Source organism: Halichoeres trimaculatus, unplaced genomic scaffold (genome assembly GCF_033239565.1).
Source record: "Halichoeres trimaculatus isolate MK-OKI-2021-1 unplaced genomic scaffold, fHalTri1.1 fHalTri1_scaffold_15, whole genome shotgun sequence".
Taxonomy (NCBI): domain Eukaryota; kingdom Metazoa; phylum Chordata; class Actinopteri; order Labriformes; family Labridae; genus Halichoeres; species Halichoeres trimaculatus.
Genome location: NW_027437193.1, coordinates 9,299,327 through 9,320,972, shown reverse-complemented (window position 1 = coordinate 9,320,972; position 21,646 = coordinate 9,299,327). Strand labels below are relative to the sequence as shown.

General features: G+C 41.1%; 1 protein-coding gene across 1 annotated transcript in view; it reads right to left on the bottom strand.

Moving 5' to 3' along the window:
* The window catches only part of lig1 (ligase I, DNA, ATP-dependent), an 83,413-nt gene that overhangs the window by 39,096 nt on the left and 22,671 nt on the right, over positions 1–21,646 (bottom strand). Inside the window, exons 9-18 of the mRNA XM_074689357.1 lie at positions 21,350–21,406; positions 20,546–20,604; positions 17,930–18,043; positions 17,576–17,742; positions 17,122–17,198; positions 16,827–16,918; positions 12,772–12,871; positions 12,444–12,529; positions 11,413–11,528; positions 5,010–5,105 (exon numbers count right to left, since the gene is read on the bottom strand). Of these exons, the coding sequence (XP_074545458.1) occupies positions 5,010–5,105; positions 11,413–11,528; positions 12,444–12,529; positions 12,772–12,871; positions 16,827–16,918; positions 17,122–17,198; positions 17,576–17,742; positions 17,930–18,043; positions 20,546–20,604; positions 21,350–21,406 (964 nt within the window). The remainder of the gene's footprint in view (positions 1–5,009; positions 5,106–11,412; positions 11,529–12,443; positions 12,530–12,771; positions 12,872–16,826; positions 16,919–17,121; positions 17,199–17,575; positions 17,743–17,929; positions 18,044–20,545; positions 20,605–21,349; positions 21,407–21,646) is intronic.

The following is a 21,646-nucleotide window of genomic DNA, read 5'->3' as shown; positions in this document are numbered from 1 at the left end:
ACAAGCTGAATCAAAGTGCCGAGAAAAGATAAGAGGAGGAGCGAGACACAAGAAGGAACAAGACAAGGGTGAGAAGAGAGGTGAGGAGGAGAGCGGCAAGTAGTGAGGGACCGAACAGGTATCATCAAGAAGTAATGAAGAGGAAAAAAAGAGGAGATGATTAGCGAAAGACGTGAGGAAGCGACAAGTGGGCAGAGAGGGCAGGAAGGTGAGACCGAGAGACAAAGAGACATGTCGCTTTTTAAGCCCTGAAAGAGGAAGAAGAGATAATCTGTGTGAGAGGAACAGACGAGGGCAGAAGTTACGAAGAACGCAGAGATATAACAAGAGACAGGAAGAAAGGAGGGGCAGACAGAGCTGGAAAGTAAACTTTCTGCTTTGCTGAAATGACCGAATGCTAAGGAGGCCGGGACGAGAGGGATTCTCACACTGAGCCATTCAAGCCCGACTCGGCGAGAGTTATTGGTTTTCCACAAAACAGCACGAAGGTAAAAGGAGCGTTTTACTCTAATTCATTGGAGGTGTGCTGGTTTAAAGAAACTGCAGAGTGAGCATCTCTACAATCTCTCCGTGGCCGTCTCTTCTGTTACAAATCCTCCCTGAACTTTACTTACAGTATCCAGAGCCAGATGCTCAGCACTCTGAATTCTCACAGCTCCAGTTCGACCAGAACGTTTCTGGCAACAGTTTTTACCCACAAGCTTCAAGCGTACGGCGAAAGCTTTTGTGTTGAAAGTCGAGATGAATGGCAACAAATGTTCAAAAAGTATGTCCAGACAGGATGGCAGGGAGGTGAAAGAGGACTGTGAAAACACTTAAAACATGTGACACTGATGCAAGAAACAACCTCATGTCCTGTCAACAAAATGTGACAAAACAGTGAGGATTCATACGATATGATAAAATCTGAGGAGTGTGATCACACCGTTGATTTAATGATATGAAGTGTGACAAATAAAGCATTGTCAAAGAGTGCATCTGTTAGCTGTAACTCACTTCCTGCTGTTCTACCTGTGTTTGAATCACGTCCGTCCTGCCGAACACAAAATGAATCCATTTTTGTTTCCACCAATAAATTGACACCCTGAAATCTGAGAGACAGCTTGCTTTGGCTTTTTCTGACTGCATTAAAACAGTGTGAAGCAAAGCAGCCACGTCTCTCTGCTTGCAGAACACACACTGATTGAGACGGCATGTCTTGTTTACGTTAAACCATTTTTGTTATTCAGTACAATGAATTCAGATCTTTGAGATGTGTTTACGTTGAGTTTTCAGACTGCAGTAAGCTTTTTATTTTATTTGTTTACTTTACAGGAACAGTCTACAGCTATTCAGCTGAACTTCCATCAGGGCAGTTAGACATAACCACGATACAACAACATCAGGCACCTTCACAGTGACATTAACCACACTATATTCCAATATTATAAAAGCTTAAAGCACCACTCTATAAAAACAGCCACACAGTAGTGCGTAATCGCTTCACGGCACCTAAAATTGTGATTTATTGTGCAGCCTGCAGAGCGGACTGAGTGGTGAGCAGCCTGTCACTGCAGATGTCTGCCATGCCTGAGTTGTAACTTATAGCTGCAGATTAGTGATTATACTCAGGCATAAAAATTACAGCTTTAATTAAAGGGCAGTTTTTTAAGCTGTATTTCAGGAAACTTCAGCTGTATTAGACAGGACAGCAGAGGAGAGACAGTAGGTGTGGAGAGAGGTGAGCAGCAGGGGGTCAAATAGTCTCTGTGCATGGGCTGTACTCTTTAACCAAACTGGCAGCCAGAGTTAAATTTGGCAGCTATTCCAGATTTCGTCTTTTGACCAAAACATCCATTATTCTTAGTCAAATTTTAGTTTTTTTTCCTCCTTTATATCAATCATATTTTTCATATCTTCATTATTTTGCTAAAGATGCTTTGAGGAGAATGTGTTTTAATTGCACTCCCTCGTTACTTTGTAGCCTGGAGTCTCCACACACGGTCGTAAATTACTTTTAGTGAGGTGTGTGTTTGTTTTGGAATTAAATGGAGATCCTATCAAAACAAACGTTATTTGTTCAAGACAACTTTTTACTGGATAAGGTAAAGTGTTTATCAGTACAGTAACTTAGCGCTATGGTTTGAAACGTGACATCAAGCAAACATTGTAGAAGCCGGCTATATGTAGCACTATCAGCAGCCTAGTGCTGCGTCGTATCTGTAGGCTAATGTGACAACAAGTAAACACTGTCAGTTTGTAAACAGTTTAGTAGCTGTCTATATTTAGCACAGCTGGCAGCTCAGTGCTCTAAGACATGTCTGTAATGTGTAACGTTAGTAAATCCTGGTTAGCTATGTCCTGCCAGTCATCTACCAATCAGAGCTAACGTAACCTCACTCTTCATTTTATTGATAGACTCTCAAGTTTGAACAGACCACTGCAGAATAACTGCTGATTGGGTTGGAATGAACATTAGCACAAACAGTTTAGCCCCTGTATTAGCTTTTAGCCTGGGATGTATCACTCTCTCGTTTAGCTTTCTTCTGCTCTTCTGTCCTTTTTCTGTCTGACAGTTAGGCTCCTGTGTCCACCATCACCACAAAATTAGTCACAGAAATCATTTTTAGCTCTAAACGATATCAGCCAGCAAAGTGTTGTCATAGAGACTTAGACACACAATTTAAAATAACCTGTAACCAGCAATTCTGGCGCAAAAAATCTCATTATTAAGTGTGGATTTTGATCGGGCATATATCTGCTGTTGTTGGCACTTTAGATTAGATGTTTTTTCTATACATGGTTGATTTCTTTGCTAGACCAAAAACATACCAAACAACAACCTGGAAACCTACATAACTCATCCATATCCCTCTGCTTAAAACTCTCACTCTGAGTTATTTGGCCTCATTTGATCAAAGTCTTCCTTCACTGACCTTATTTTTTTCTACCTGCACAGCAAACAAAGCTTACTCATTGTCAAAAATACTTCATCCCCAGCTTCACAAAAAGAAAAGCCTTTAGCTGGGCATCCTCTGTGTATGTGTTTTTTTTTTTTATAAGTCTAAGGACCTCTTGGAGGAGACAATAGATGAAAAATATGTGAAACATGGGACGAGATGAATAAAGATGGGACATGGCCTGCAACAAAGATCCCATCTGAAGGTCGGTACTGACATTTGAAAGCTTATATTTAGGTGCTAGGCAACGGGCAACATCCAGATTAAAAAAACAAAGCACATGCAAGAAGTGCTAAAAGTTGACAAGAATTGAGTGTCTGCTTGAGTCTGGCTGCCCAAAGACTGGAAACCACATACACACAAAGCCCAAAAAATCGTAACTTAAAAAAAAAAAAACATATTTACAGCCTGGTTAAATAAATGGCTTGGGTATAAATCGCAAATTTCACCATCAGCACACTTAACTGTTTCCACCAAGTGGTTCAGTTCTGTTCGTTCAGTTCAGTCGGCTGGTCAGCTAACCTTCACCGCAGCATGTGGCTTCTATTCCAGCTCAAATAATTGCAGGTGATGAAAGTTATAATACAAAAAAAAAGTTTCCTTGACAGTTTAGGAATTTATGGACTGCACAAAAAAGCTGTGTTTGTGATGCTCCAGTCAGCAGAAAATCTAAAACGACAGTGACTGCAAAAGGGAGAATATGAAAAATAAACAGAGACAAAGCTAAAGACATGGTCGATGGGCATTAATCCAAAGATATCAGAGTGGAAAGCTGTCTCTGCAGCAGCTTGTGTTTTGTTTTTGGGTGGCATAATGTCATCAAACCAGCCTGCTCACCTTCGTCCTCAAAAACAGAAAGCAACTTAATTTCAAACTTCTCTAAAGTCTCATCTGCAATAATTCACGCGGTTGCTCAGACTGATACCAGGCATCATTTTCTAGAGGTTTATTAAAAGTATCATCCAAAGTATTCACAGACTGATGGAAATCATCCAATGTGTTTGTGCAGGAATGATGTCCAATTTCAGTGAAGTTGGAGGGTTAAATAATTGGATTTAAAAAGCTGCCTTTGTTTGCCAATAATCTCCTGCCCTCACAGTTTGAGCTCAGGAAACTTAAGTGCTCTGGTAAACGATAAGCTTTATTTTTACTTTGTGGAGGAGGTTGATATGAGCTGTAGCCATCAGTCAAAATCCACCTGAGCAATCGAGACACAAGTCATTGTCTGATAATCAGTGAAGTGCCGACTTCTCCTTGACTGTTTGAGAAACACTCAGCTCTCTTTTTGAGGAAGGATACTGACTGAATAATGTGCCTAATTCCTTTAGTGAAGAAGTACAGACTTGTTAGTAAAACTCCCTGACTCTTCTAATTTATCTGATTCACAACCTGCCCTGATTAGCGAGCACCAGATGGGAGTTTCTTCTATTATTGGCTTTTCAATAACGCCTGTGTACTCGACTCAAAGTGAGAGTGAACCAGATTGGAGGGAGCATAGACTTCATTGCGGTTCCTTACTTAAGCTGAAAAACACACTCAGCAGGCGCAGAGGTAGTGAGCGTGCTCAGATAACCCCAGGGCAACTGCCAAAGCTTCAGGTAGCGCTGATCGCTTTCTCTCTCCCCATGCAAGCACAAATCTCACTAATTTGGAGAGCCAACCCACAGCTGCTGTTCCAATTTGACTGACCGGTGTTTTTAACATCACTTAGACGGATAAAGTTTCTTGACAAGCTGGTTAGGAGTGTCAGTTTTTTAAAAGAAAACCTTTCAAAATGCAGAAAAGAAATGTAGAGCTCTTGAGAAGGAAAGACGGAGGGCAAGAAAAGGAACCAAAACACTTTGAAGATGGGCATCAAATGGAGACAGAAAAGGTAGAAAGGAGGCGTTTGGAAACCACACAGATGAGAGACAGGTTTAGAGAAGGAGGCAAAATGAAAGCGAGTGAGTGAGATAAATGTGTGTAGTTGTTATCCGTATCTGTGTAAAAGCCCTCATTTGGCAATCACAGCTCACACCGACTCTCTCCCAGGAGCCGAGCCGCGGCGCTCTGTGTGTTCAAGAGTTTTACCTTGGGAATGCGAGCGATGATATCTGGGTATTTGCTGGTGTTGTCTTCCTGGTTGCGGCTGAATATTCGAACCTCGCCATTCTCTAGGATGTGGATCTGTGGGGAAAAGGAAAACAAACACAACAACACTAAATAAAATATCACACATAGAGGCTAACGCTGGAGTGAAAGCTTAGATGTGGTGATTCTGAGTGATGGATGTGTGATTATTGCATGGGGCTTAGAGAAAAGAGCAGCAAACTATCAAAGAGACAAATCTAATTAAATTCACAGCAATACACAACGACATCAGACCAAAAGGTTTGGGGCTGGTCAGATGAAGGAGTGGCAGGTTACCAGACGGGCCCCAACCATTCAAAGCTTGCCTCCTTTCATGTGTAGCAGGAGGTATACACGGGTGACTGGTAAGGGGTGGAGAACAGTTTTCTGAATCGATCTGAAGCTTTAACAATTTTATGGTCACTTGATTGTAGGTTATCAGATTATTAGGGTTCAAACCATCAATCAAGCTGCCAAGAGTTTGATAGGAATGGGCTTTCAGAGTAGAATCGCTATTTGAAAGTGACTGGCAACTATCTGAGCTGATGACTAAGTTGTTCTACCCTCCTGCTGGGTGCCTTGCTCTTGTTTTAGACTTATATGCTAATTTTAGCTGGCAAAGTTTACACTTGGCCACAATTTTGTTTATTTTTTCAAAAGAGTCCTGTGAGGATCTCATTTGAAAAAGTCTGAGGCAGTTTCCTTCAGTTCTGAATCTCACAGCACCAAAACCATTTTACCTACACCTCGAGCTCATTTCATTTAAGAAAACAGCATTCAGACAGGATATGCCCACAGTGAGAGGGTTGTCTTGTACTGCAACCAAGGGTCTAAGAATCAGAGACAATGCAGACGTGCTAAAAACTGAGAAGATCCCCAAGAACCAGAAGTCACATACACACAAAGCCAAAATAATTATGACAATAATAATGTTTTCAAAGCAGAAATTAACCTATTTACAGCCTTCTTTAAAAAACGACTCCTGTCTGAGTCGCTATATCACTATCCGCACACTGTACAGAGGGTGCATTTTTTTCTAATTCAGTAGTTCAGAGGAAATTAAGATCCCAAGACTGCCCAATCAGTGGCAAAGCTTTGGTCACATGACTGATGGGTGCCCTAGAGCTGTACTTGAAGCCCTTGCCACTTCCAACATGGCCACGACCGCTAGGGATGGGTACCTTTCACATTTGGTACCGGTACCCAACAGTACCAATTTTCGGTACTTTTTTGTGTTGATGCGGTAAAAAATATCAATTTATTTAATAATAATTTTTTTTTTTTTTTTTAACAGACTAAATAGACTACTCTTCCACTCACTCACAGTCACAAGGTTGCATTTTGGTACCTTAAAATGGTACCTTTTGATTTTATGTGAATTGGTACCTGGAATTGGTACCAGAATTTGACCGGTACCTTTAAAAGTACCTAATTCAGTACCCATCCCTCGCAACTACGGATTTGCTTCAAAATCAGTTTCAGGAATAGATGGGTGATGTCAGGGAAACTACATCCATTAATTTTACAGTCTATGACTAATACCAGGAAAGAGAAAATAATTTGAAAAAAGGTTGTTTTTTTTTTTCTCAAGATGAGAAGAATAAACTCATTTGGGATGGGAAAAACTTAATGGCATGCGTGAGGGGGGCGCTAAAGTGCCAAAACAAATACTTAAGTACTCTCCTGATTGGCAAAACATGCCCTCTTGGGATGCAAAAATGCAAAAGTGCCATCAGCAACATGCAGAACTTGGGTTATTGCCCCAGCCTGTCAAAAGTCTGCCCCAGAAATACTTGACTATCATGGCAAACTATTGACAGATTTATCGAATAGTCCCTTCACCGTGCAGACATAAGATGACAGACCTCCATCTGATGACTGGGATTTGTGACTGGACGTGACTGTATCCTAGTTGAAAGAGTTAGCACTTAGCCTCATTTTATGGTTATTTTTTGTAGAAGTTCCTCCCAGAACTCTGACACTAAAGTCTGCTTTTCTCCAGTTATCAATCTCACAGTGCCACACCTGTTTTACCAGCAACTGGCACTTGTGATAGTGAAAGGCTTACAGATGCTCTGTAACTATTCTCTGCTAGTTATGTCACATCACAACCAGGGGCTGTATTAAATAAAACACATTTTTAGATGAGATAAATGATAATCAAATATTCAAACATTACAACTCATCACAAGAACTAATCTTTTTTTAATGAACTGTCAGTTATTTCAATGTTACTCAAAACTTTCTTGATCAATTAAATATTTGATCCACAACATTTTGCAGTGGTAAAGAGGTAGAGACGGGGTTTGATCCCAGGTCCAGCTGTCCACATGCAAAAGTGTCCTTGGGCAAGATACTGAACCCCAAACTGAGCCTGGAGGCTGTGCCAGGGGTGTGTGAATGGGATTAGTCAATACTGATGGGAGCTTTGCAGAGCAGCCTCTGCCATCAGTCATCAGTGATGAATGTGGTGTTAATTATGACCAGAGGAAGCACTGTAGAGATACAGATCAGTGCATTAAACCCTTTTTTTTCAACTGCACTTACAGCCATTCAAGAAAACGTGGGTGTTTGAGGCTTAGTGGACTTTAGATCAGGTGGGTTAGTCATATGCAGTGAATCCACAACATGAAACATCCACAGTGACAACCTTTTTTTATGGAGGTCTCCATCTGTAATTTTTTAAACCTGCTTAGATCTTCTGTTGTTTTAATGTGCCTTATTAAGTTAGCATAAACGTGGAGCATGTAAAAATATTTCTCCGGTAAGTGTCGGGTGTCCTTTTTTTGTACATTTTTGAAAGAGTCAGATTTTTGCTCTGACCTTTTTCCATTTGCTATATTTGAAGGCCAGTGGTAAAAGGAGGCTCTGACAGCGTTTTAGGAGTGAATTTAAGAGGCTAATCTTACTTTTCAATGAGGAGATTGAATCAGGGAGAGAGAGACTTCTTCAAATCCATCAGAAGGGCAGAATCTTCAAAGATGATGAGATGAATAATGGCAGCATGCATTAGGGAACATTTTTCTATCCTTCAACAGGCTCAGCAGGTGTTAAGTGGTAATGTTAAGAAGCGGATGTTGCAACTGGCTTTGACATCACTTTCATGGGTTAATGTCTGTGGTGCACTTGAGTAAAGTGCAGACTTTGCTCATTCTCTAGAAATGTGCCGCACAAAGCACAAAGGTCACAACGGGAGCAAGAGACTTCTGAATCAAAGTCATCAGTAAGTAAAGTTGTCACAGTACCAGACTTAAACATGGATATGTTACTGATAAAAGTGTATGATGGCTATTGAGAATCCATCAACAGTTGTTTCAATGGAGCTGCTCTTTCATTTTTCTTTAAAGTGCAGATTTAGAAAAATCATAAAATTAAGACTAGCTTTAGAAATACCAATAAAAAAAACCCTTTTCTGCTTCACTACTTTATCATTAGCAATACAACCTTTAAACCCTTTAATGTAAATCAAGACAGCTAGTATGCAAACGTTTTAGCTACTTAGCCAAGTATGCTAACCAATTTACTATTCTAAGTTTTTAAATCAAGACAAAAAAGCAAGGTCAACTGTAAACTCTAGAACACAATTTAAAACTTGTAGATTAGGTAATTTTATGCAAGGATTGAATTTTTTGAAAATGTTCATTTACAAAAAAATCTAAATGGATTTATATGTATCAGGGGTGCACCAATCACAGTTTTCTGGACGATCACCGATCTGTAAAAAACCTGACCTGCAGATATCGATTTGGGCCGATAGTATTTTTTTTTTTTTTTTATATATAAGTGATAGCATATAGCTTCAATGTTCAAAACTTATTTTATTGAAAATCATTGAACAATACCTGTGAAACAATAAAATCTTTAAATGTTTTAACCTAAACAACCAAAAAAGTGTCCTGAGTTTTAGGTCTCAGAGCAAAAAGCAACAATGGCTGCTTGTCAGACTTTCCCGGTATATAAGATCAGTTTCATATGTAAAGCTGATCCCTGATCACCGATCCCCCAAAATTAAGGAAATCGGCACGGATCGATCAGTACATGTCTGATATATATACCTTCATGGTAAACGGCAGCTTATGGCAGGAGCTCAGTCCATAAGGACTTGACTCTGGAAGGGTCTGCGAGGGTCACTGGTCGAAGTCCGTGCATGGACCAAATTTGGGAATTGGGCTGATAGCTGGAGAGGTGTTAGCATAGTTTCCTGAGCACTGTTGAGGTTCCCTTGAGCAAGGCATCATATCCCCAACTGCCTAGTATTGTACGCCACTTTAGACCAGGGGTGGCCAACCTGTGGCTCGTGAGCTGCATGTGGCTCTTTGCCTTTCCGTGTGTGGCTCTTTGATCCATTCATAAGAAAATATATGTATAGTTATGAGTAGTGGTGTGCCGATAAATCTAAACTATATATATGGATGCCAACGTTGGGATTGATACTTAAGTTTCAGTTTCTCTTCTCTAGTACGAATTTAGATACACAAACACAATAAACCTCTATTTGAAAATTGGAAATGTATTGATTTTCATCTTATGTCATTTCCTTTATGTGTGAGAGGAAGTGTGTTTGTAAAACCCCGTTTGTGACGTGGCTCTTTACATTACCACGGTCATTTTTGTGGCTCTTGGTTTCTGACTGGTTGGCCACCCTTGCTTTAGACAAAAGCTTAAGTGCATTGAAAACTGTTAACATCTCAGTTATAGGTGGAGACATTTATCATAGAAGGCAGCCAGCACAGGATAGGACGGTCTTACTTGATGTACGAGTGTCCCACTGTCCCGCTTCTGATTTGATATTTTGTTTCTCTTGGACAAAGACATAAAACCATGGGGTTTTCACCTGACAAAATAAATGAATAATAAACTACTGACCTGTAAGTAATAGAAATGTTTTTTTTAATGGATATTAGTGGACATGAACCACATGGACAAGCTTATACTCTTCAGACAGCTTTTTATCTCTTGTGAGGGATCTGTCACTACGATAATTGTAATGTTACCTTCATGTCATACAGCCTGCAGGTGCTCCAGTGTGACAAGACTTGAGGGTGTCAACAAAAGCCTGTACTTTATACCACTTTAGGTAAACTATCATCGCTTTCAGATATGACCCTGATCATAATTAAGCCTTTTTAGATGGTAGCGCCTGATGTTTGGGGAACCTTGTGATAAAATCAGGAGAATGTTTCCATAATTTCACAACACAAGTTTTTCCAACACATTTGGCTTGACTGGAAATTGGTCAACTGCTTCCATGACGCATGTGAACTCTGTTGCAGATGTTAAACTGGATGTGTGCTGTGCTACATTTACATTTCCTGCACACAAACTAAGTTACCGTGCCACTGCCTGGCTGTGAAGTGACATGACAGGATGTGATAATTAAAGTCATTTTTTGTGCATATTTAACATTTGGCAGAGGATAACACATATTATGTAGTGTACTCCTGTTCTACACTGATGAATAAGGGTTGGTTTTGTGAATAAACTCACAAAATAGAAAGAAAACACACAATAACTCACCTGACTGACTGGATGAGGCACAAAATCCAACAGACAGAAAGGCAGTTATTTTGATTCATCGTTTGCCGCACATGCAGATACACACTCTTGTCTATTCACAAAATCCAACACACACACACACACACACACACACACTTACAACCATACAATGAGGCTGTTTAACTGAATAGTGTATCAAGAGTCCCCCTGCTGGCTGCTGGAGGTAATGTCCACTGCAGTGACACCAGAGAGAAACAGAAAGGGAGGGAAAGGAGGACGTCATGGGTTTCTCTCTCGTCTCTTTCTCTCCACGCTCATCTCACTTCTTCTCAATTCAACTCAGTTCAAAGGCACTTTATTGGCATGACTGTCCAAAATTAACAATGCAGCTGGAGGGGGTTACATTACTGTCTCTCTCTTGCTATGTCTCTTTATTTCTCTCTCTCACACACACACAAATTTCCATAGCCCCTCTGCTGTCTCCTGTTGTGTCTTCAAGTTCCTCTCCTTCTCTCTTTTATGTTTCTCGCCTCTCTTTCCTCACCTCCCTCTTCCACACCCCCCCCCCTCTGTTCTTCACTCTGGTCCACAATGGCAGAAGCGGCTTTTTCTGCTTACAGGCCCAAGGCAGAAGCAGCAGCAGCACTGTTTATCTTAAAAGAATAGGCACAGGCGTACACAATGTATACTAAAACGACCATGCATGTGGGCACGCAGCGGGAGTCACAAGATGGCAATACCTCATGCTGAAAGAACACAGCCGAAAGGTATATGCAGACGAAACTGAGCTGGCATATGTCAGGTGCCAAACGCAAGAAAAACGAACAGTTGCACCTGGTCAGTCACACATATACACACACATACACACCTGTGCACGCTCTCCGTCATATTTGTATTCGCAGGTGAACGCTGCTTCATCAAACTTCTTCATCACCTCGCCGACACCTTTAGTGGGGTGAGCCAACATGGGTCTGAGCGGCACACCTGGGAAAGGGGAAAAATAGAAAATTTAAGGAAATTATCACTGCATCAACGTCAAGCAGCTTTAACAAGCATTTAACAGGTGAGGCTAATTCTGAGTTAGCTCAGGAGAAGTTTTCCTCATTCGCATCTTTTTTTTTTTTTAAGGAAGAGGAAAAAGAAGAGGGGCGGAGCTGCCGCTAACAGGCCTTGGGTTATCAGAATGAGGCAACTCTTGGATCAGCGTGAGAGAGGAAAAAACACCCAGTAGCTGCAAAATTAGTTTCAATGACACATTCCCACATGACACATAGGCACAACACCCACAACTGTTTTCTGTGACAAAACCACAGAGAGAATTAGTTTGTTTGTACTCTCATTTGGCCATAATATGAAAGTCCTCTGACTAACAATCCCCTTGGGCTTCGCTGCTAAGTTAAGCTTAAAAAGAAGCAGAGGAGTGTTATAATGAAATATACCAAACAAATTGCTTTAATTGCAGCTTACAGAGCATGGAGCCAGACATGGGAGGACAGACACTCTCTGTCCAAACTGGCTGCTGCTTTCCAAAAAACAGAGCAGCTCCTTTTACATTTAGGAACAGAACATCCCTCGCTGCGAACAAAAACAATTGTTTAGCTGCCAAAATAGCTGCTAGATTTGTCTAACTGACCAACAAGGGCCAATTTACTTTCCCGATTTAGTCGCGTTCAGATGGTGGCTGGTATTAATTTCCTACCTTGGTGCCAAGGCCTTATCACAAATAGCTCAACAACGGTGTAATTGGGAGCTAATCCTTAGTTTAGCGGTATCTTTTATCTTCTGTGATAAATGACTCAACTAAAATAACTGACTCACCTCCACTGAACGGATCAATAAACACACAACCGTCCGTGTTTGGGAACTTAAAGCCTCTCTGCTCCGTGATTGGCTGCTTACCTGGAGTGAGCTTGCAGTGATTGGGTAGCTCGTCTATGCCCTCTTTCAGGAGAACGGGGATAAGGACGTCGTAATTGGGCATCTCGCTGGACCAGGGAGAGCGGGGAGATGAGGCGGTGTGTTTGGGAAGAAAAACAACAAAAAGAATCGATACGGTCCAAAATGAAAGTGAGAACAATGAGTGAGTGAGAATGAGGGACAGGGCTTAAGGGGGATGAAGTATTGTAGGGGTGTCGAGGAGAGACAGCAAAGTGCTTCAAAAGGATGTGTGTGTGTGTGCATGTGTGTGTGTGTGTGTGAGAAGTGAGGAGGGGTAGGATTCAGTTACCAGTAAGTCTGTTTGAGAATGAGACTCTTCTCTTCGATCCAGGCCCGCCTGCTCTCGGCGCTCATCCCCTTCCCAGCGTCAATCACAGCGGGTGGAAAAGCTGTAAGTAATAAAAAGTGCATTTCAAACAGGTCTGTGTGAGCGTTTGAACATTTGTATGACACAACAGTTGGTGGATGTGAGTTCAGGGGCTTCAAAAGAGAGGAAACATACACAGCTCACTGCAGCACTAATACCTGTAAACACACACAGTCGGTGTTTTCTTCAACGCTGCAAAAACTTAAATATTCCCTTTAAATCCCACTGCGGTTTAGAAAATTTACCCTACGACTAAATCAAGTGTTTTGTTCTAAGTTGAACATTAATAATTTCCAACTTCATTCCTAAAATATCACCGAATACTAATTCACCAACTTGAATAATTCATCGCAGTGACCGACCTCAGCTCTAGAAAGAATTTGCTCTGAGTTGACCCGCCTGATTAAATAATGGTTAAATAAATAAATAAAAATGTGAAGAAAAACATTACCATACCTGGCCACAGATTAATGCAGATTTCCCCACAGAGCCACAGCTCTAATTGAGACTTATCAAAGCATACCTCCAAGTCATGAGTAAGTCACGAATACTAATAAAGTCAGGGAGGGATTTCTTTAATTAGGTGTAGGCTGTGTTAGTGACAGCAGGTCTGATAAGTGCTGAAAGCAGCTGGCGAGAGACATACTGTTAAAACTTGCCTTACAAAGTTACTAACTCAAGAGGAGGTGTTGATTCCTTCATGTTTTTATTTATCAGGTTGTTTAGGTGATAAGTGAATTTAAGTTAAAGTATGTGAATGATGTGTTACTGAATCAGTATCTTTGAGTGAACAAGAGGTCTGAAAATGTGCAGTAATAAGAAACTTTTCAGATGAAAGAAAATTTCTGCTTTGTTTTAACAAGCGTTCTAAAAAAAAACACCTCATTTTTACCTCGGCTAACACCCTACCTTTCTCACCCTCAAGTGTGACCTCCTGCTGGAGTTTTCATTTAAATTTTGAAATTATAACACATTTAATTTCCATCACATGACACAGCGGGCTGCAAGTTTTCAAACTTAAAGTTAACTGAGGATATCAGTTCTGACTTTTTTCAGAAAACAGACAAATGTCGGTCAATGTCTGCACTAAAGGCAGATAGAATCAATCTTGAACAAAGTATGGCAGCTGTTGGGAAATGTTAGCATCACCCGACAGCACGTCAGGTCTAAAACAGTTACTGGCTCATGTTAGATATGGATCCTGTGATGATGTGACGAGGAGAATAATACGCCAGTTCTTTCATCCCTTCTGCCATCAGACTGCTAAATGCTGACAGAAGTTCTTAAAGTAATTCTTGTTCTTTCATGTTTTACTTCTAAGAAAAGAAAAGACCTTGGACATGGGTCGAGGTTTGGAAAACTAATAAACAGCAAACCAAAAAACAGTCCAAGAAAAAGGGTGCTCTTGTGTTTTCTGGAACGTAACAACGGAAGTATAATTTCTACAGAGAAACACTGGTTCTGACAAAAATGAAAAACAAAGAACAAGTCCAAAAACCAAAGAAGGGATGGGGGAAATAAGACAAGTGACAAACACAAAGAAAACTATTGCAACAGAACTCAAACTTCAGTCTTCCATCCAACTGAAAACAAAGAAGTTGATGGTGATGGTGTTGATGTTCTGGTACAGCTGCTGATTGACATGGAAATCTAAGACATAGATTGGGATTCCTTTCCAAAGAAAAACCTTCATATTTAATTTAGTCCATACTGGACCTGTTAACAAATCTGAATGTTCTGAAATCTATATCATAACCCAATATGTTTTCTATTTCATGGATTAATAAGAAATCCATCTGAAAAATGTGATTGGCTGAGATAAGCATGTAAATTAGATTTTAATGTGCATGAAATAATGTACACAGCAACAAGGTATCCTGAATGTATATGAGACATCAGCCGACCTGCACTCTAATTATCAGCCTCTGTCATTTAAACACTGATATAAGTCGACCATTCGAAGAGACAGCTCACAGTGGGCACAGAAATATATTCACAGGGACAGAACAAAGACGTCATACTATATGATAGAAATATGCTACAATAATACCCCCAAATGGCAAAAGTAAGACAGTTAGTTTTTGGGTGATATGTGTTTGTTGTAACAATGCTTCTTGGTGATAGAGCTCATGCTAGGGATGCACTGATCCAACAATACAGATACCGATATCTGGGCTCTGGTTATGGACCGATACAATACCAATCCGATACTAGTGTCTAATAATACCTACATGCCCTACTGTGTGATAAGACTGGTAATGCTTTAATGAGTAAACTGAGTCACTAAAGTTTATATTTATTTTAACTTTAAATGTTTTTACTTTAAATGATTACCAGCAGTTTGGTAAAAACCATGCATCAGATTGTGCAGAAATTAATTTTCAATTGTAATATTTTTTACTGGTAATTCGGCAAAAAAAAACAAAAACATGCATCAGAGGTAACATTCCAAATCAGGTATCCAAGAGTACCAGAAAAAAAGAAAAGGGGGAAAGCTGGTTGCCTGGATCTGCACCAGCAACCCTGATCCAGCTTTGAGGGGCACTGATACACCGATACCGGTATCAGTGCATCCCTAGCTCATACCCTTAAAAAGTCTGTTTATTTCTCTTTTAAATGGTGCCACATTTTTAAAGTGATACTCCGGGATGGAACAAGTTGGGTCCTATCACAAGGTTTAGGGCAGAAATTACCCCTACAGCAGTGATTTTGTGCAGCAGAAGTTCATGGCGCTCACACCAAACACCCCCTCCCTGCTCGTCAGACGGTTTCCTCTGCACTCAGACGGGGCCATATTTTACTTGACCCAAAACATAAATTAAAGGACTCCCACGGAAAAAATCTGATATCGGTCTGCATTTACACTTTGTTTAGAGAATTTTCAGCGTGTTACTTTCACACAAAAACACCGCTAAATAAGGCTCTAGTTCTCATCGTGTCTTAAAACGGCGCTACCTCCGCTGCAGAGCCACAGCTCGCTACGGGGCGCTCACCGCTTAGTGTATCAGTGCGCGGCGTGCCAGATATAAACAAACGCAGGAAGTCTGCCAGGATGAATTATGCAATAACAACGTAAAGATGAGTGATTATGAGAGCGAGGACGACCTGCCGTTCCCTTTGATAAAGTGTGAATGCAGACCGATATCAGACTTTTTCAGTGGGAGTCCGTTTATTTGTGTTTTTGGTCAGATAAAATATGGCCCCGTCTGAGTGCAGAGGAAACCGGCAGAGGAGCAGGGAGGGGGTGTTTGGTGCGTGCGCCCTGGGCTTCTGCTGCACAAAAACACTGCTGTAGGGGTAATTTCTGCCCTAAACCTGTGATAGGACCCAACTTGTTCCATCCCGGACTATCACTTTAAGGAAAAATGCATTTGTGGGATGAGCAGCAGAGCTGAGTTTGTGGGTTGAAAAATTTTCCAAATCTTCTCTTCCAAAGCCGAACAGCTTCTTCTGCCGTTAAATCTTGTTTTAAAGTCCCTGGTCAGCACCTGTGAGCATTGTCCCTGTTACAGTGGTCAGTAGGTGTCTGCTCCAAGAACCAGCACGCCAAGTTTGACTAAACTGGATAGGGCAACTTCAAGTTGGCGTTAGCCTTTAAGGAAAGTAGCCTGCCCTAAACAGATTTGGAGTAAGGGTTTACAGTACAAAATTTCCATTGGCATTTTAAATTGCAATTATGTCTTGTTTCTCCAGACTTCTATCATCCAGTTCGCCTACAGCAGAATAAGCTGTTCAGCATTGGCAAAGAAGATTTGGCAAATTTTTCACTGGCAAAACCCACAAACTCATCTCTGCTTCTCATCCCACTAATGCATGTTCTTTACAAATGTGGCTCCATTTAAAAGGGAAATGAAGAGGCGTTCGAACGGTATAAGATTTACCAAGAAGCATTGTTACAAAACAGAAATAATCTACCAAACACAAGTTTCCTTACTGCCCCTGGCAAATAACAGCAAACTTTCTTCTAAAAGTGTTACCTTGTCCAGGTGGGGTCAGGCACACAGCCAGGCTCAGTGCTGAAAGGACGCTCTGCTCAGCCAGTCCAATTCTCAGCTTTCCAGCCAGAGACCTGTCAATCAAAACCAGAGACCATAAGCTTCTGTTTGCACTGGCTGTCCACAAAAGCTACAAGCATGAGCAAAAAGACAAGGGGCTAAAAATGAACTGCAGTATTTGTGAGTCTATAAACATGCAGCAGGCATGTGTGTGTCTGTATGTGTGTGTACACAGCCCCGCCTGTCCCTGCATGTGTGTGAGGGAGTGTTATTTTACCTGACGATGTAGCGGGCCTCAGAAAAGCGGCACGCCACAAAGAGGCCTTTGATGATGTCGATTTTCTTATTCATGGCCTGAGGCAGGCGGGAGGAAATTGAGATTCACAGAAGACGAGCGAGAGGAGACAGAATGCAAAAAGACTGAGGTCACCAGCGAGTACAAACTCCGTGTTCAAACCAGAGAGTGAAAAAAATAAAAAGTGAAATAACAGGCGCCAGCAACAGCGGGGATGAATACAGAACTAATTGCTTAAGAGATTCCAGCCAGGTGAGGACTTTATTCACAGGCTGAAAAATCTGCTTCTGAATTAGACAAACAAATAACTCTCCCATTCCACACACAATCACGTTAATGCTTCTTCTCTGCCCTCTGTACTGGGGGGCAAATAGAGTGAAAACAATATTTTCACAGGGCTGCTTTCCCCTAATGAAAACGTTATTCTCTGGCTCACCGAGTTCCCACTCATGCTGGCAATTTCCTTCAATTTCCTGAACACGCCCCCTGCTGTCAGACTGGCCGGTTGGAACATCATGCGCTGGTTGCTACGGGAACTCTCGGCCACAAGGCCTAAATCTCCTTTCTCCTGCGCCTCCGCCTTGATTTTGTCCAATTGTCGCCCTGGAAACAAGAGCGAGACCGTAAATGGCAACCGCATCGATGGCTGATGAGCTAAGAAGGCTGGAATTAGCAGTTAGGCAGGGAATGCACAGGCAAGTGTTTGGATGCAACAGAATGGTTATGTTTGTGTTCATTAACATGTGTGTTTGTTTGTGTGAGTGTATGTGAGTGTGTGTGAGCCTATTACCAGTCGCTTGAGCAACAGCTTTCATCAGCACCGTCTCTCCAACACCGAGCTCCATCCCCAGGTGGGCAGGACCCAGCTGGTTCAGACACAGGTACACACAGCACAGCAGGTCATCTGGAAAAATAACACACACACATCAGAAATCAGTCTGCAAAACACACAAGGAAACACTAATCCCTACACACACATACACACAAATGTCCAGGCCAAAGAAGAGAGGCATGCATACACAAATACAAACAACACACACACTCACAGAGGAGATGAACAAACCAGCATATGGAAAGACTCACACTCAGTTTAACACACAGAGACGCACTTTTTACTGTCAATTACTTTCGCATGCTCGAAAGGAAATAGAAAATAACACACACACACACAAACACACACACACAATAAATAAAAAAACACAGAGGCACTTAAGATAAGAACATGGCAAGCCAACAGACACACAACATACTGACAAACTGAATAAAATACATGCAAAGACACACACATGGACTTAATGGTCTAGAGATACGCACGCTGGAACAGACATGTTGTCACGCACGTTTCATAACACAAAACATTTAAGCATGCAGACCAGAAAGAAGAACTGAGCCCTAAAGAGACACAAACATTAAAATAGAGTGTGTGTGTGTGTGTGTGTGTGTGTGGCAGCATCCTGGGGCTGCTCGCTGAATTTGATATGTTGACACAAGATACTGAACTAACAACAAACACAGCAGACAACAAACCAATCACTCACACACAAACAAAGATGTATGGAAAGTCTGAAGGTCTGAATGGCATGGAAAGAAGCACGCTGTGCACACAAACAGACACAGAGACACACTTCAGATCAAGGACGCACAGATCTGATCCTGGTATCAGTGGGAACTCCAAAAAATAGAACCAGATCTCGCTGACATGGACTGATCTATACAACTCAGTTCTATGCTCTTCTGTATTGACAACAATACAGAAGTGTGCGCATGTTTTCTACGTCACCAACACCAGTAGGTATTAAAGATGGGTATTTCAAGAGAAACAGCTATTCCCTATTCGGAGATTGTTACTCCACCCACATTATACTTTGACAAAGATGGAGATGGCTGCTCTGCATGTAGATCATCAAACCAACTTCTTCAGGTGGCGAAGCCTACAACTAATTATTGATCTGTGGACAGCGCCTCACTTTCCACTGCATGCCTTGCAGTTACACGGCTGTGAAGTTGTTGACGACTTGTGATATGCTAGCCTAACCTTGCAGAGTTTGCACTGTACTTCTTTTCATTAATTCTTTCAAAGGAGTCCCCACACTTTCCAATCCATATTTTAACATCTCCTCATTCTTGTTTTGGCTGTAAATCCTCCAAACTGTTGACTTCTGGTCTGGCTCTGATCAGGCAGACGCACTGTTCTTTGGCTTTTAACCCAGCTTGAGACTCTGCTAATGTTTTAGTGTTTTATGGTTTGTTTTAGTTTCTATAAAATTGTTTCATTGTTTTCAATTATTTTTAGAACAGTGTAACAACTACTTTACAATGTGCCCCTTTGTTTTTTTGATTTGTTTTATTTACTTATTTATTCCTGCACTACTTTTATGTACAGCACTCTGTTTCAGCTGTGGTTGTTTTAAAGTGCTTAATAAATAAAGTTGAGTTGAGTTGGGTTAAGAATATGTCAGTTTGTTGCAGTTGTCAAGTTAAATACGATCTGGTTTGGGCACGGTTTGTTTTATTCTGAAAGTCATTGGGCATTTAAGATGGTTTCCGTGCACAACTTCCTGTCCCACTTAATCGGCTTTTTGTGAAATTGACGCGTAACATCTCCAGCATCCTGAATAAAACTGCAATCTGCCACAACCAGGACTTTTTTGATGTTAATGACTATTTTTGAAAATCATTGTTCATCCTTGGTAGGTATGAGCATTACTGACATCAGTTTGCAAAAAGTGCAAGTTTAATTCCCCACTCATCCAAATCTGAGGTTTGCAGTTAAACGGTGATTCTGGTTCGTGTTAAAAATTTACTCAGCACACTAACACATTCATAATCCCATTAGTTTCATTTCAGTTTACAAAGTTAGAAAAATTAGAAGTCAACCAAATCATAATTCTCAGTCTTATCCTCATATAAACAGGAAGTAAACAAATACTAGTATCAGTTCAGATCAGTATAGGTATTGACCAGTATCGTATCAGCTCATTGGAATGAGGTCTTTAAAAGTTGGATGAGCAGATTTCTAAGAAAACACAGGAAATGGGGTTAAACAGGGATGAACACACACAAATTTCATTAAAGACACAAACAGCAAAGGATATAAAGACAGTCTTATCTTAACACACAGGAATACACTCCAGACAAAAACATTGTCATACACAAAAATACCAGCCAAGAAAAGGCTAAACACACACACACACAGAGTCATATAATTACAGACACACACATCACTGGAACCCCTTGGGAACATGCTTACACACACACAACCAGCCACACATCAATGAACTGACTCATCCTCCCACTTTTATGTGCAACCTGGCTTCATCATCATCTCCTTGATAGAGTGGCTGGCAGCCAGCTGCCTGTGTAGCTACATCAGCATGCATTATAGGAGAGATAAAATAGCATTTACCTGGAGAGAGCAGCAGCACGGAGCGAAACAGGTTCGACAGCGTCTCGATGTTTCTCAGCCTGGGAAATGACAATGGGATTGCTTTGAGACAAGGAGGAAGAGTTAAACGCATTTTAAAGCCATCCTGTAAATACTGGGAGGCTGGAAATGAGATTTGTCTGGAGGTTTTAATCGGAAATGGAAGCAGGTCAGGCAGGCGAACTGTTCCTTTATGAAAAGATGTATATTAGCTGCAAGTGGATGGAGGAAATACAAGTCACAAACAGGATGTTTGCCATTCAATTGCCTCAACAGGAAAGAGAAGTTTGTGAAGATGCTTTTGATTTGTCTTTTCCTCAAGATGAAAGATCAGGATTCCTAAAACATGAATTATCTTCACCTAAAACTCTATCTCGTTATTTTTCGAGTCTTCTTTTGGGTGAAGAGGAGTAAAATTAATCATGAGCAAACTTTCCAAGAAAGTTGCAGTGAATCAAAGCATAAAACAAAGTCCAAGTGTGAAGGAAAAAAACGTGTTAAAATCAGGAGGATTCCTAGAAAGTGACCTAATTGTAGAATTTCTTCATGTTCCCTGCCCTCCCCAGAAAATTAATCCAATTTCCTCACTTTCCCTGGCTGGAACAGGCGTCTCTAATTATGCTCCAGAAATTCCCAGCAGGGCACTTGAATGGTAATTTTGTAAAAAAGGGCTTTGAAATGTTATTTTTTTTTCTTTCGAACTGAGCAGGGATCACTTTTTCTCACATGGTTTCGTATTAATCCGGGGTTAAATAAACATCTTTCCCCACCATATGGAGCACTTACCTGCCAGAGTCCTCCTCAATCTTCTCGAAGGTGCGCGCCACCGCCAAGTATGGTACTCTGGAGGGTGATGAGCATGTAGTTAGCAGGCGAAGCATCCACGCTGGCACATTTTACATTCACAGTGCTGAGCTGAGCTGACTCAGCTGTTCAGAGCTGCTAGCAATTAGCGCAACAGAAGAAAGAGCTTTGATTCTGGGTAATCAAAACCTGCATGAAAGCCACTGTAGGAGGGACAAAGGTCAGAGCCGCCTTGGTGGGATAACTGTGTCATTAAAACGATGTTTGATATGCAAAAAA